General features: G+C 41.0%; 1 protein-coding gene across 21 annotated transcripts in view; it reads left to right on the top strand.

Moving 5' to 3' along the window:
- LOC118422915 (dystrophin-like) overlaps positions 1 to 14604 on the top strand; it is a 232797-nt gene extending 218193 nt beyond the window's left edge. For 18 of the 21 annotated variants that reach the window (XM_035830778.1, XM_035830765.1, XM_035830766.1 and 15 more), the window contains 3 exons: positions 10750 to 10939; positions 11759 to 11890; positions 13211 to 14604. In XM_035830778.1, the coding sequence (XP_035686671.1) occupies positions 10750 to 10939; positions 11759 to 11890; positions 13211 to 13344 (456 nt within the window). In that variant the 3' untranslated portion in view covers positions 13345 to 14604. Of the gene's footprint in view, positions 1 to 10749; positions 10940 to 11758; positions 11891 to 12602; positions 12646 to 13180 lie in introns of all 21 variants that reach the window. The other 3 variants (XM_035830780.1, XM_035830779.1, XM_035830781.1) reach the window with 3 other exon arrangements.
- The last annotated feature ends 1551 nt before the right edge of the window (positions 14605 to 16155 follow it).

Below are 16155 nucleotides of genomic sequence, written 5' to 3' on the forward strand. Positions count from 1 at the left end.
GGTGAACGTCAATCCTTTTTGTGTCGGAACAAAACTCAAATTGTACAACTCGTTATTTCTTTCATGACTGACAATGAAACAAGCTGGCTTCTGACATTATTCCTTATTGCTAGTGGATTTCATCTCGGCTCTGCGACAATCAGCAGACAGTCAGCAATCAATGTTTAATGAGTGCTGGTAGAACCAGTAATGGAACTGCAGACGAGCAGAATGTCTCATCAGGGCTTCTGCTCTCCGCCATGTCAAAGTCATTACTGTGCTGCTATCAGTCAGTGCAACTCAGGGCCCTGATAACGGTGTAAGCTTGGTGTATAAACTAGAATGTTGACAGTCAAGTGAAGATAATGAATTGCAAAATATGCATGGAATAAGCCTTGTATAATACTGATCCTACCGAAAGCTTGGTGTAAAACTTAACAATGGAGACATTAGACTGAAACATGGTATGCAATAAGCCTCATATAGCACTGGTCCAGCAAAAACGATTGGTAATTTGTAAAGCAGAATGATTTTGTCAAGTTTCAAATCTGCACTTCAGTAAAACTCATAAAAAGGATAGGTTTGACATGATGTAGTCAACAAATCTTCCTCTGTACTCTAATCTTCTTGATTGTCATAAACATAAAATCATCTTCACTTAGAATCACAAATCACAGCCAACCATAAAAACAATTACGAGTATTTTCCTAAACGCAAAAGCGAGGTTGTTCTGTAGCTTCAGACTATACTTGTCTTATATCAGTGACTCTCAACAGAACCAAGGTTATACGTTTTGCAGATGGAAGCTGTATCTGTTACTCAAAGGTCTGCAAGAAATGCCGGCACCTTGTAACCCTAGAAGGAAATCTGTACTCCGAAGGTGATGGGAAGTTTGCCATCTATGAAAGTTTAATGGAGTGAAGTGAAGATAAGGCCATTAGCTGGAGTCAGGTTGTCTGTTTGGTACATGTAAATATCAGTGAAGGAGGAGAGATTCAGGGCACTTCTTCACCCCTGTGCAATGGTTTGCCCATACATCTACTGATGCGTAGGGTGGCACCCATCTCCACTTGGGCCCTTGGGCCACACATTTGTGCAAGTCACTACAGCAGGGGGCTGGTCCGCTGGTAGTGATGTGTTTTTAACTTCCATACTCTTCCTCATTAGTGCTGAGTGCTAAGCAAAGAAAGTAGCATGTACCATTTTTAGAGTCTTCTGTATGACTCGGCCGGGGATCGAACTCACGACCTACCGAATGCAAGGCGAACACTCTACCCACTCGGCCATTGCACCGGTTAAGTGCAATGGCAGAATGAAACCGGTCACCCTCGCTGAAACATGGCATCAAAATGTTGCACTTGTGATACATACAGGCATATAAAGCAATACATTAGTGATCAAGTGTAAGGCCTGGCAAATATACTGTTGTGTTTCTGGTTACAGTCCTGTAAAAAGTGTAAGAATTTGGGTTGATAGGTTGGGATTCTCTCCTTTTTTTGCTAAAGTCATTATGATAGATCTCATTCAAGAAATACAGATTGTCAAACTTGAGTGATAACAGACTGGTAAACTAAAATGTATCAGTCACTGGTATTTTCAATATCATGTTGTAATTATACATTATATATGAATTATTTTGAAAAAGCGCAATTCCCCTTTCAACACAAACAAAGGAGTACATGTCAGAAAACAATTCTACACATTTTCATCATACAGATTTCAGATTGAAATTTTACATCCCTCAGCAACGCTAGTGGTTGGCCAAAAAAGGCTAGAGTCAGCAGGGTTTTTTTCTAGGGTTGGTTTGGTTTTTTTCTTAGGCTTTAGCACATGAGTTTAAATAGTAGTCTCCTCTTCAGCGCAGTAATGGTAGGTGCCAGTCTGACAGCCGACCACCCCTCTGAATGTTACGTTAGTGGATGAACCCTAACAAGATAAAAGCCTGCTAGACCCCGGGTGATTCAGAAGTAGGCGGTTACCGTAGCGAAGCCATCGTTATCCCGCAAGCTCGAGCCTCTGATTTAAACATGCCCGGATACATGCAGCCCTGCGCCAAGGTAAAATGCAATGCTTGATTTTGTACAGTAGACGTGAAAGCTGTTACTGTATATGTAATGTTAGATATTGAAGATGGAGGATTGAGCCCTCCAAGAAGGTAGAATGTAGTAATAAGCCTTTTACATGTAGTAGATGTGAAAGGTGTTGTTGTATATGTGGATATTTAAGATGCAGATTTTAGCCCTTCAAGAAAGCAAAATGTAGTACTTAGCCATGTACAGAAGACATGGAAGATGTTGTATATTGAGATATGGAAGATGGAGATTTGATCCCTCTGCCAAGCTAAAATGCACTAAGAAGTCTCATACAATAAACATGGAAGGTGCTGTATTATGTAGATTTTGAAGATGCTGGCTTGAACCCTGCACTAAGGTAGAATTAAGTACTAAATCTTGTACGGTAGCTGTGAAAGGTGTCATTATATATTTAGATATTGAAGGTGCAGATATTTTTTAGCTCTCTAGCCAAGGTAAAATCACTTTTAATTGTTGTAAAGTACATGCATGTGAAAGAGGTCATAGTGCTTGTAGATATTGAAGATGAGGATATGGTTTTTGATTTTACAATTACATGCATGTGAGATACTGCAGTGATCTTCATGCAATCTTGTTAAGCAGATATCTTTTGTGTCCAGTTTTATGTCGGATTGTCCAATAATTGCAGTCCATTTTACATAATGTTGTTATAGATATCAAAGAGAAAGAGTGTTTAGAACCATACTCGTAAAGAGGCTGTATCATCTCAAAGATGAGTTCACAGGGGATGGTACTTAGTTTAGTAGCAGATTCCAGTGTAGCTGGATAGATTCTCTGGTATTATTCACAAGTCTTTCCAAGTACAGGTTTTATGTACATATAGATCAGAGGATGAGCAAGAGGAAGACCTTCTGTAGTCATGAAGAAGCTGTATCGTTTTGATCTCAAAGGTGTTTGCCATTTTGAAGCAAATTTCAGGGTTGCTGGATAGATTCTCTGGTATGATTTGCAAATTTTGTAGCGAGCATTCATGAAATTTGATTTGCCGCCTTCATCGGCAAGGATAAATATTTGACTAGGTGGATCGAAGGTGAGTCTTGAAAATCTCAGTCACTGTAGAAAAAGGAGTGGCAGCCAGGAGAGTGATATTCTTTTTGTTGATATTCCTCTTGTTGATGTTGCAGTCTTAGCAACGTATTATATGTTACATGTATATGTACAAGGATGTTGAGTGTAGGGCTTTCTCCGGCTTTGAATTCTTCGTCGCCCCACTCATTGTCTGGGATCCCGTGTTGTCAATCTTTGCAGCATACCGAAATGCATAATATGTTTGGATTTTTTTGAGGATTGGGTGAAATTTTTTTTTGTCCCAACAAGAAAGCTAATCCGTCCCTTGAAGCAGAAATTGGCACTGGCTACAGCCCTGTTGGCTGTAAAAGAAGTTTTTTTTTTATGTTGCTTCGATTTATTACAGATTTTGTTGCATATTTATGTTGAGTTTTTATGATCCAATATTGAACTTTGATATTTCATGGTTACATAAGGCCGCATCAATTTGATTTATTGTTTCTCGGATTATGCTTAACTGGACAAACTTCATGAAAACAAAGCTTGAGGTCTAGGTCCATGCCTTGGTGCACTCAGTTTTATGGGGGGATAGAGTCATATTTAAATTTTCTTCCTTTTAGACCTATGATATCTGCTTGCTACACTAGTTCACCTTTATCCGTGGGATAACCTATATCTGTTATATTTGAAAACAAGGTATTCACTTGGTACATCAAGTCAACAGACGGCAGTTTAACTGAATTGCAATATTTTCAAAATGTCCCTTGAATTCACCTAGTACCTGCTGTGTTGTGTAACGGATATAGGTTACCCATGGATAAAGGTGAACTAGCGTAACGGTTATATTTTCACCTGAAAATGTCTGCAAACCAAGTAAATAATATAATTCAGCCTAGCATCCTTAATATCTCTCCATCATCAATGTAACCAGGCAACTGAAGCATGCCGAGCTGATGTTTTTCAATATCAACTGCAGGCAGCGATATTAAAATGTGGTATTTAGGGCCCTTGTGAGCGACATATCTTGTTAATGGATGGCAGAGGGCTTGCATGCATAAAACGATGTCGCTGTAGGGAGTGCGTCGGGATGCCGTGTAAACAAGGGGAAGAGTTGAAAATGGGGCCTCAAGAAGGAATTATTATCGTGGTAATAAATTGATGTAGTGGGAATGAATATTTCAGGTGAATTTGTGTGATCGGATTTCTTGTCACAGGTGGGGCTATTCATTTTCGATGGTGGTTGTCCTTCCCTCCTTTCTGGGACAAAAATTTGCTAGTGGATTTCGACGACCTTCGGGCTTAACAAAAATTCTGAACTTCATTACATGAAATCTACTTTCATCAGCTTTAATTCTAAATGAGAGATTTAACAACGAAAATCGACAACATGGGCCCCTAAACAATGAGTTCGACGGGGAAAAATTAAGAGCTAGAGACAGTTCTTGTTGTGTGTTACCTCGTTTGTATATTCAGCATGGGTGTAGGCTAGCTGCATGGCTGCGATGGCCTTTGCAGATAGATAGACATCTGTAAAATCTAATTTGTAGTGGATCCTTTTGAAAGCCGAGTGCTTATGGTACATCTGCGTCTTGATGGACTGCAAATTTCCTTTCTTATGTATTGTTAATGGCATTTGTTGTACCATTAATGGTGAGGGTGGTGCCATGAATACCGTAAAGATGGTTTGAAACATCCTTAATTTGTGACTGTGGAGAAGAAAGAACTAAGATATTCAAGAACACAGCCTATGTAGAAACACTCACAGAAGTGTTAGATTGAAGATCAAGTTCAAACAGCCTGGGTTGGTAGTTTTAAGTGCACAGGTTCTGTTTTGCAAAATCAATGTAAAAACCTTATACATTTGTTTCTCAATGCAGTACAGAAGTTTTAAAATCCCATCCAACAATATCTGTGGAGAAGAAAGAATAAGGATATTCGAGAAGACAGCCTGAATATATAAACACTCGCAGAAGAATTAGATTGCAGAAGTTCTGTTATGCAAACTCAATGTAAAAACCTAATAAATGTGTTTCTCAAGGCACTGCAGATTCCCTTATACCATTCAGGTACTACTGTAATTCCTGATTTTTTCAATGTAATGTTATGTTCATGGTTTTCACGGTGACGACTGTAACGTGAACTTATCATTACCGATAAAAAATAATTTACAGACTTTTTTCATGCGCACTTGCCTCGACAGTGAACATTTAGTTCCGAGAACAAGTTCAATTTTCTCAGACCGTGAAAGTTTGGTACCGTGAAGATAAAGTGAATCACAGTAGTTTGAAAAATCTAAAATCCAGCAATATCTGTGGAGAAGAAAGAATAAGGATCTCCATGGCCCCACTGTAAAGCAGTGTGATACACTGAGTTGGGCTACCCTGGCTAAAGAAAACAGAATTTAAAAAAAAGGATAAGGATATTCCACAACACAACTATGTAAAAACTAAGTTGAATATGCAAGAGCGATATGTAGACCTTGCCCTGAGATAACCTTCCTTGGGTCGTCGGTGTTAGTGGAAAAGTATCGCGGGAAGACGCGGAATTATGCAGGTGCATGTACCGCGCGGCGATAGCGCGTCCCTCGCGACCTGACCAAATGGAACTCTCTTATTCACCATCCGTCTTCCCTGTCACTTTGAGCAACAGCAGAAACGTTGAGAAACAGATACTATAATATCTTCCAAAATCAAAGAATCGTTAAAGAAAGACTGTAATAATTATTATATCAAGTTCTTTATGAATAGAAAGAATTATTGTTTAGTACATCATGTTGCTATGGTGCGTTTTTCAGTCATTTCTTCATCTTTCCTGATGACCACCTAGATGTCATAATGACCCTTTTTTCGCTCGTTCGCATCAACTTTAGAGTGCCTTAAAGGATATCATCCATATAATCAAATCAGGATGGTCTTACTGCACTTTGAAATGTCAATATGTGTGGGCGGAATGTTAAAATCCCAAGGTGGCACGGACAGAGACGGGCTTAGTGACTTCAACTTCCCTTCGTTTGTACAAAGCCAGGTTTAAATGGATCGAAGACAGAATGAGAGATATGCCAATTAGGAGTCAGAAAACTGTCTGCAAATCTCCAAAATACAAGTTATTGGTATCCGTGTGGAAATGAACCTGTCAAGTTGATCTGTTGCACAGTTTTAGAAACTAGTATGTGATTTGCAGAATAGGAAATACGCCAATTATGGGTCGGAAAACCATCTACAAATTTCAAACCAGCGACTTAAATGTATTTGTGTTGAAATGAACCTGGCATATTAATTGGTCGGCGCAGTTTCAGAAACTTCGTGATTTGTAGAATGAGAGATTTGCTATTATGAGTCAGAAAACCGTATGCAAATCTCAAACCAGTGACTTAAAACATATCCGGGTGGAAATGAACCTGACGGCCTAATCAATCGGTGCAGTTTTATTTAGAGACATTGTGATTTGTAGATTGAAACTAGCATTCCAAGTAGGAGCCCGAAAACCGTCAGCAAGTTTCAAACCAGCAACGGAAATGTATTCGTGTGGAAACGAACCTAACTGGCTAATTTTTCCAGACTATTTCAGAAACTGCGTGATTTGTAGAATGGGAAATACATGTACGCCAATTAGGAGCTGGAAAACCATAAGCAAATGTCAAACCAGCAACTTAAGTGTATTCGTGTGGAAATGAACCGAATTGGCTTATTTGTCAGTGCAGTTTTTGAGACAACATGATTTGCTTCGCGTTCCCAAGTCGCCTCGTTATAATTCTCACGAATCAGTCTGACTCGGCGGGCAATCCAAGTTATCCAACTCTTGGAGCCCAGCCACTTCTTGATTGGGGGCAATAAGAGCGAAAAAGTTCCGTCAGACGTGATAAATGTAGCAATCTTCTCGTGGAGCGGGAGCTGGAGAGTGGTTTGGTGAACTTCCGCCCGACGTACTGCACAGAAACAAGCTTCAGGGACCTGTGAGAGATTGGCGTATCATTCTGGGAATGGGGCTCTAGCAATCTCCTCATGGGAGTGGTTCGGTGAACTGCTGCGCAATGTCTCACACACTCTCACTCACTATTCACCGGTGTAGCATCCGTTTATCCCAGAGTCTTGCGAGGGTTGGACGTTGCCGGATGTCGTTCAGGTCTGATTGCTGATCTCCAGCTGCCTCTCTCAAGGAACGTGGCTTTTGCTACTCTCCAAGCTGAGGTTAGGCTCTGGCTATTTTTTTTAAGGTTTTTTTTTAGTCGTTTTTATCAGGCTTTCTATTTTTTATTTTATCTTGCTGTGTCAAAACCTTGGCTGGCGTACTTCAAGAAAAATGACAAATAGAAAGCCCGATAAAAACGACTAAAAAAAACAGCTGGAGCCTAACCTCTGCTTGGAGAGTAAGCTTTTGCAGGTTCAGTTTTTTAATATCTTCCTTGACATTGTCTACCCATCTCCTCTTGGGGCGACCAGGAGAATTCTGGCCCACTTCAGATGAGTTCATGACCTTTCTTGGCAATGAGTCAACGTACCGCACAGAAACAAGCTTCAGGGACCTTTGAGAGATTGGCTTTTCATTCTGGGAATGGGATTCCTGCTGAGCTATATTGCACAAGAAGATAGGGGCATCCAACTTTTTTATCTGCCATTCCAACTTTTTAAGATCGCTTCGTAGGAAAATCCTTGAGGTTGGTCAGGATCTAATTGTTGTCTAGAGGATTTGGTGATAAAGAATTGCCAATTTCAACACGCAGGTTAGGCTGGGGTCATGCTACTGTAAATTGTACGACGTTGGGCAATCGTAGAAAGTACTATTGGCTGTAAAATGGAAAGTGCCAAGCCTGTAGGCTTTGACTATCCTATTAAAAGTTTGTTCAGATGCAAAATGTAGTGCCTAGTGGCACATAGGTCAGCAAGTTTCCTAATGCTGTTTCTGTAGCAGGGTATATTTTACAGGGAGGGGTTGCTATGCCTTCCACTTTAATGTGCACAAGGCACCTCCTCAAAAACAGGACCCGCATTTTTAACCCCTTCCTAAAGCCCCGTTTACAAATCAAGAATTTAGCTCGGCCGAGTTGGTCAGCGAGCTCTCAATTACGAGGAGGCATGAACCTGAGCCTACGATCTAACGGCAGAGTTTCTTCGTCGGCATCAGGGTCATACCTCCTCGTAATTTAGAGCTCGCTGACAACTCGGCCGAGCTAAATTCTTGATTTGTAAACGGGGCTTAAAGATGGGTGTAGTCCTAATCGAGATGCCCTACCCAAGCTTGAACCATGGTGTCTCTTTTACTAACTAATTGAAACCAGGAGCTCAACTTTGAAACACAGGACCAGGTGCATTTTACATCCCGTACAAAAGACAGATGCAACCCCAACCAAGGTACCCTACCCAGGATTGAACCACAGTTTCTCTATGACCAACTTATTGGAACCTGGACCTGAATTGTGAGGCTGCTACCGTTGAGCTCCAGCCAATAAGGCAATCTAAGAAAGTGCTATATAGGTTGTAAAGCGTAGAGTGCTAAGCCCATCGACTTTTAGTATCCTATTGAAAGTACAAGACAATAAAAACTTTACAAGCCCAGGGATTTCCTTGGAGTAGTTTCTCGGCGTTTGTCAGATTTTTATCCTTCTCTTGAGGTTGGGGAAGGATTTTCTTGTTGGCGGTCTTCAGCCGTATGGCACTTAGGGGAGATATGAAGCTCAGGAGCCGAGGACGATTTAGCCTTGTAAAACCAGAGGAAAGTTTACTGCCAAGTTTTCATTTCACCCAGGAGTTTTACTGCCTTAAGAGTTGGCCTGAATACGTTCAAGGTGTTTGTTTTTGCAGTAACTGTTTGGAGCTTGTTGACTCACCTTGTGTGTTAACCTTGTCTAATGACTTGTCTTTTTTTGTTTCCAATTGGATAATCTAAATTTATTCTTCATTTTATTTATAGATGAATGCATACTCATGGATTTTAGCTAAATACCTGGTTTTTCAGTACATTACAGTTGTGCATTCACTAACAAAAGGTAATGGATGCTACCTGAAACGTTTCACTGTTTCCAAATAAATCTATCCAGGTGTTTGAGTAACTGCTACCTTATGTACATGTTAGGTTGAGGACTTGCCTTGATTGGCAATAGTGAATTTTTGATTTTAATACCGAAACACAGTATGATACTACAGCTTGGGTTCAAATTTCAACATCACAAACAAACCCTTTGTGTAATGTCAGTAAGAGTACAAATCTACCAGAAGTTTTGTATCATTCGGGGTAGTGTGATAAATTAAAGCATTCGAATTTTCTCAAACAGTGCAGGAATGCTCACAGCACTTAAAACTCACCCGCGTGACTCCAAACAGAATCACCAGAAACCGGACCTCTGCAATTCCCAAAGATGCTAGTGTTGTGGCCATGGAACTAGTGTCTGATAGAGTGGTGGTATGCTCTCAAACAGTGTGATGAAGCACTAGGATTTTCTCAAACAGTGCAGGGATACCCAGTGCACTTAAAACTACCCCGCGTGACTCCAAACAGAATCACCAGAAACAGTCATACAATAGATCAGCGTTTCCGATCTCGGCAAGGGATTTACAGCAAGACGCTAGTGTTGTGGAATTAGCGTCTGATACAGTGGTGGGATCCTCACAGCACTTACAGCTTCCGATGCATGACTCCGAACAGAATCACCCAAAACCATGAACTCTGCAATTCCCAAGTGTAGTGGAATTAGTGTCTGACAGAGTGTGATGGGATGCTCTCCAACAGTGCAGGGATACTCAAAGCACTTTCAGCTTTCCTAATGTAAGTCCTAACTACATTACCAGAGTCAGAAAAACATTCACACAATCTGTCAATTTTCCGGTCAATGTTCCAAGTCCAAGTTGCATATCCAGGCAGATTTTGCTGAGAAATGGTGGAGGAAATAAATAGATGTGGCCTGAAGTTTTCTACCTGAAATTTGAAAGTCCGCAAACCAAGGAAATAAATAAGTGTAGCCTAAAGTAGGGAAACCCAGGCAGCGTTCCTCCTCAAGGATTACTAGGCGACGCCTCGCCTGCTTGGAAATTACGCTCATCTGTCACCCTTCCTCTGGCACCCAGATCCCCCCATCCATCACTCTGTCGGGGGGGGATCCGGCAGATGGATAGAGCTTCTTAAGTGCACGACATACATGTACCCATATACATCTTACCTGTCACAGTTGTCTCAGGCACAATATTGTATGGCAGCTTGTTCATACATGGCAGTTAACTTTGAAACTTATTTCACAACTGAAGATACTTGGCAGCCATGGGCTGAATTTTGTATTGCTTACAAGTTACAATCGCTGTCAGTAATCATGAAGATGATACATGACCGTTGTACAGTGCTTAACTTGCCTCAAACACAAGTATACACGGATCAAATTTTTAACCACTGTAACAGTTGCCTTCTTCGGAATCTATACTGATGACCAATAACTTCAGAATGTAAACTAGCAAGAGTAAAGGACACTTGAATACGCAAATGGTCAACAAATGGCCAAAAATGTCAAAAGGGTCATTGAAAATGTGATTCCTGTATATCTTTGTGTTGCTGAGCATTGTACTTTCACGGTGATAACTAGCATTTCAGGCAGCATAATCTTCATTATGCTGAGTATGGCTGCCTGAACAGAAAGAACTACCAACACAGCTTCCATGATACTGACCTTTGCCCTTTGTCCGTGCAGCCGCAGAGTGACCGCAGCCCGACCTCCCACACGTCGTCCAGCAGCCACACCCCCAACGAGGTCACGCCCTCGTCCTCACAGGGCTCGCTGCCTGGCAACACCCCGCCCTCGCGGGCCCCGCGCTTCCCCACCACGACCAACGGGCTTCCCAACGGGGACGGGGCCGTCAATGGCGCCGCAGACATCAGAGGTGAGAACAGTCACACACTCTCTCACTATCTGGTTTAGCCCAGTCTTGCAAGGTTGGAACGTTCTGGGATGTAGTTTAGTTCTGATTGCTGATCTCCAGCTGCCTGTGTCAAGGGGGGTGGCTTTTTGCAAGTCCAGTTTTTGGATATCTTCCTTGAGATTGTCTACCCATCTTCTCTTGGAGAACACATTTGCTGTAAATGCTAACCCAGCTTTGTAAACATTGCATAGTAGAGAGGACTCATTTCTCAGCTTACGGACATTTATCGCACCTGTCATCCCTCAGTAAGACATCTGGAGCCACATAGTTCCAGTTTAGAACTTTTATTTAGCCTGCCAAACTTGTTTCCTTGTGTACAACTTCTAGACGCTTAATGACACAAGTAAGAAAGGGCTCACTTCTATACCTCCTGATATCTCAAAGCCCCAAGTGGGCACCCTTCGACTTCCACTGTCTCTGAGAGAGAAGAACTTCATAACTTAGAGTTAGAGTCAGCTTTGAGACTAGGGTAAACATAAGTTATATGTTTCTTCACTAACTGTCTGTCCCCTTTCGTGTCACCTGCAATTAGCCCATGAGCAAGAACTTGAAATAAATATATGTTAAACTCTCCTTCCCATCTTCAGTACAAGAAGCTAGAAGTCAAACCCAATAAGTTAGAATTTAGAGTCAGCTTTTAGACTTATTATGTTATATGTGTTTGACACATGTTAAATAATGTATTCCTTCATCGCTCCGTCCCTTTTCATGTTACCTTTGGGCCTTGAGAAAGAACTTGCATTAATCTTATCACTGTTAAACTCTCCCTCCCGTCTTCAGTGCAAGGAGCGACGCGCACCCCTCCCCCACTGCGCGACGGACAGCGGCGCCAGCAGACTCCGGAAGAGCAGCTAGAGGAGGTCATGCGGGAGGTCAACAGCTCCTTCCCTCCAGACTCCAATCACACACAAGGTAAGCTACAGTCGACCAATCACAAACAAGTTAGGCAATGAGTTGACCAATCACACACAAGTTAGGAAACGAGTTGGCCAATCACACACAAGTTAGGAAACTAGTTGACCAATCACACACAAGTAAGGCAACAGTCGTCCCAATCACACACAAGTTAAACAACGAGTTGACGAATCACACACAAAGTAGGCAACGAGTTGACCAATCACACACAAGGTAGGCAACGAGTTGACCAATCACTCACAAGGTAGACAACAGTCGACCAATGACACACAAGGTCACATAACAAGGTCACACACAAGGTACATGTACGCAAATTGTCAACCAATCACACACAAGGTAGGCAACAGTTGACCAATCACACACAAGTTACACATCAGTCCACCAGTCACACACAAGGTAAGCATTTGGGGAATAGGTGCACCCCTAACCTGAAAATTTACCAGTTGGTGAACAGAAAAAAAATTGGGTGCACAACTATGTTGCTATATGGAGAACGTTTGAAATTTTGCATGGAACTGAACGTCCCTTTCCTCTTGTCTTCTGACTCGATGTCTTTATTTGTGTTACCCATGTACATGTACATGCACTACCAACTTTGTTCAATCCTGAAATTTTCTCTCCTGGTTTTCCTTGTACCATACATGTTACACTCGTTTAACTTTGAAGTTTCATTCATTTATTTCCCGTTCTCTTCCTCCATCTCTCCCAGGTCCCTCCAGCACCAGATACACCTATCGTCTGTAAAAGGCACTGTAGGTGTCACCTTTATTTTTCCTATTTTGCTTCATTTTTACTTCGCTGTCTTGCTTCTTTCCTTCCTTCTGTCTCCCTTGCTTTTTGCACAGTTTTTGAGATGGGCAAAAACATCTTATGTGCAGTGTCCCTGACCTGGAGGGTGATTGATTAATTGATTGATTGATTGATTGATTGATTGGGGAAAACTTGTTACTGCTGCTCACAAGCAATATCTTTATCATTCTTTGTTCAGATTTGATTGTGTCTATGAAACATTACCAACCTTGAGTGCCAACAGATTGCCAACTATATCTGCACTTGCCCCCCTCCCCCTTACCCTTTTTCTGCACACTTTCCACAGTCCCTTACTTTCTGCACAGTTTTACCGGATGATTTTAACAATCACTGTTAGTTTTATTTATCCTTGATACATAATTTATTTTAGGTCCTTATTATAACTAGTATGATTTATTTTATCTCGTTTTGAGTTTCTATATTTTCTTTTTTTCTGTTCTCTGACCGACCCTTTTCCTCCTCTCCCCTCTGTTACAGTAAACGGATTTTCGTCCCGTTGACCTGCAGGGAAAAACACGGTAGGAAGCCTGTTCAACATGGCGGGCGACCTCAACAAGGCGGTGGGAAAACTCGTTACCGTCATGACTAACGAGGACGGGACAGAGATGGGCGAGAACGGTCACGTCAATAGCCTGTCGTAGAACGTGCTTCGGAATTTTAGAAAAAGATTGACGAAAAAGAGAGAGATAAGAATATAGCCTTGATCATGAACAGAGAGAGAGAGAGAAAATTTAGCAAATGTCCTTATACTAATTTTGTAAACATGACTGTGTAAGATACGGAGATAGGAAAAGAGATGATGATGTGATGTGATTGGAGGAAAATGTTGAGATGAAGACACAAGTTGTTGGAGAGTGAGATGCTCTAATCTCTTTCCCACTGGTTACGGAGGCTTTGTTTTGTATCAAGACCTTCCGAGCCAGCCAGTGTAGCCTCCATTGTAGTCAGCATCATGTTCCCTTTTTTTTTCTAAAAATAATTCTTTACGCATTTTTGTAGGCTTTCTAGTTTGTAGAGGAGCTTGTTTAAAGAGCATACGTGTAGCTTGGCAGTATTAATCAATCCTTGTACGATGAAATTCTACCGTTTTACTTGTTCTTCTATCCTGCGAGACGATGGTGCCGCGTGGGTTCTGTGTTCGTCCACCCTTCGTGTAGCTTGCGTGTGGACGCACGCGACGTGTTGTAGTAGTCAGAACCTATTTTTTCTAGCCCACACACGGGGAAAGTAAGAATAATAATAATAAAAAAAGGCTTATTTTTGTGAAGATAGCTGTGCAGAGAGAACGACTTTTTGGACTTGTAAACGAAGGGTCAAAACGATGAAGGATCGAAATTTTTGAGTGCTCAGTAACTTGGGCGCTAATTATGTTAAACCATAAACCTCTACCCTACATACCAGGCTAGGCATACCACTGCCTCATATTGTATGCAGATTCCCCTTTACAATGTTTAAGCCGGCGCCATTGTACACAGTACTTTGTATCCTCATGTACACAGTGTATTTATACCAAACCTTTATAAATATTCACTAACTCCTACTTTAGGTAGAAAGCTGTTTCGTAATCGGCTTTATCTTTGACAACGTTACCTTCCTCTCTAGGAAGGAGCTTAATATGACAGCCACACAAACAAGAACCTATGTTAAAGCAATATATATTATTATGTTAATATTCTATTTACTGCTAATTATTTTATATGATAATATAACTCAATTTAAGTTTATTCACATTAATTGGTTATGAACTTCCCTTCTGTGATATTGAATTTTTTTTTACTAGCAAACCACACGTAATTTTCCCGTAATGTTTAGTCTTTTGTACCCCTATCAGTATGGTTTAGTAGACCCCCAACTTTACCTTATTTTCTATCTTTTGGTACCAATAAAGTATCATGAACATAGATATGGCTGGTGTGGTCTGTGAGTGTTGTGTGCCTTTGTTTTCATGAATGAAAGATAGAGCGAAACTGTAACTGTTTACCAAATAAAGAGACTCTTTTTTCTCAACCAGGGTTGAAGCCAGCACCCATCCTACTCTCCAAGCAGAGGTTAGGCTCCGGCTGTTTTTTAACGTTATTTTTAGTCTTTTTTATCGAGCTTTCTATTTTGTCATTTTTCTTGAAGTATATATATGTTTGGCTGGCAGACTTCAAGAAAAATTACAAAATAGAAAGCCCGATAAAAAGGACTAAAAATAACATTAAAAACAGCCGGAGCCTAACCTCTGCTTGGAGAGTACCCATCCTTCCTTTGACGGAATTTTGTAGCTGGAGACTGAAAAAAAATTTGCCCATTCCGTCCTCTGTGACGGACAAAAATCGATATGTAAAGATTATAATAAAACTGTCTCCCTTGTGTAATTTTTCCCCAAAACAGATGCCATTGAACAGCTTAGTCTACCAGCAAAATTTACACCTCAAAATGCAGGAAATAGCATTTCAGAGGGTATAGATTTCAAAATTTTCTCGGTGAACATGCCCCCATACCCCCCTAGGAATGTCGCGCCGATAGGATTCAAAATAGAGGGAACAGAAAATAATTTCAGGCTGGCTACAACCCTGTACTGAACCATTGGTTTATTCACACCGACGTTTCGGTGACCATCTGTCACCTTCTTCAGGGCAATTCTGACTGGTATCTTCTGACCAGTCACCAAAAAGGCGGCGTGAATAAAGTAATGGTTGTGTAAAAAATAGTCTCTTTATTCAGTGACGTACCAACCTGATGAAACTATTCACGGATGTGCAACTGTTTACAGTACAACCGAAAATAACTTCATCAGGTTGGTAGAACTTACTAATAGGATATTGGGGATTTCATTTACACAACCAGGCTGTTTCTTACCTCCTGACATTTCGATGTCAGTCAGACATCTTCCTCAGAACTTCTAACTGGAGTTCTACAAAAGCACCACCACCATCAGCTACTTGTAGGGCCTAGGGGCAAGAAGCAGAACTCCAGTCAGAAGCTCTGAAAAAGGTGTCTGATAGACACCGAAATGTCAGCAGGTAAGAAACAGGTTGTGTAAAAGAAATCTCCTATATCCTGCACCAGTACAAGCTTGTTCCAAACTCGCCTGGAAAATTTGTAACATTCAGAGCTAGACCAAAGCAAACATTACATAATGGTAGTTTATTGATTGCAATTCCAGTTGCGTAGTCATACTCATAGCCTGGTATCCAGCCATATTATAGCTCCTGAGTGTCTTCTACACAAATACGTATTTGCGACGAGGACAGAAGAGACTCAGGAGTATTCAAGCATTAAAGCAAACACACAGGTATTGAAAAACTTGACATAGTAAAGCAATAAAAAAGTAAAAGGATAGAACTAACATTTTACAGGATAATTAGGCCCATAAGACAATACAGATGATGACAACGTTATTACTGCAGAGTAATATGGGTATGTTATACATTTTATGTGCCTGATTAACGTAACCAAGTTCATAT

The sequence above is a fragment of the Branchiostoma floridae genome, chromosome 9 (genome assembly GCF_000003815.2).
Source record: "Branchiostoma floridae strain S238N-H82 chromosome 9, Bfl_VNyyK, whole genome shotgun sequence".
Lineage (NCBI taxonomy): Eukaryota > Metazoa > Chordata > Leptocardii > Amphioxiformes > Branchiostomatidae > Branchiostoma > Branchiostoma floridae.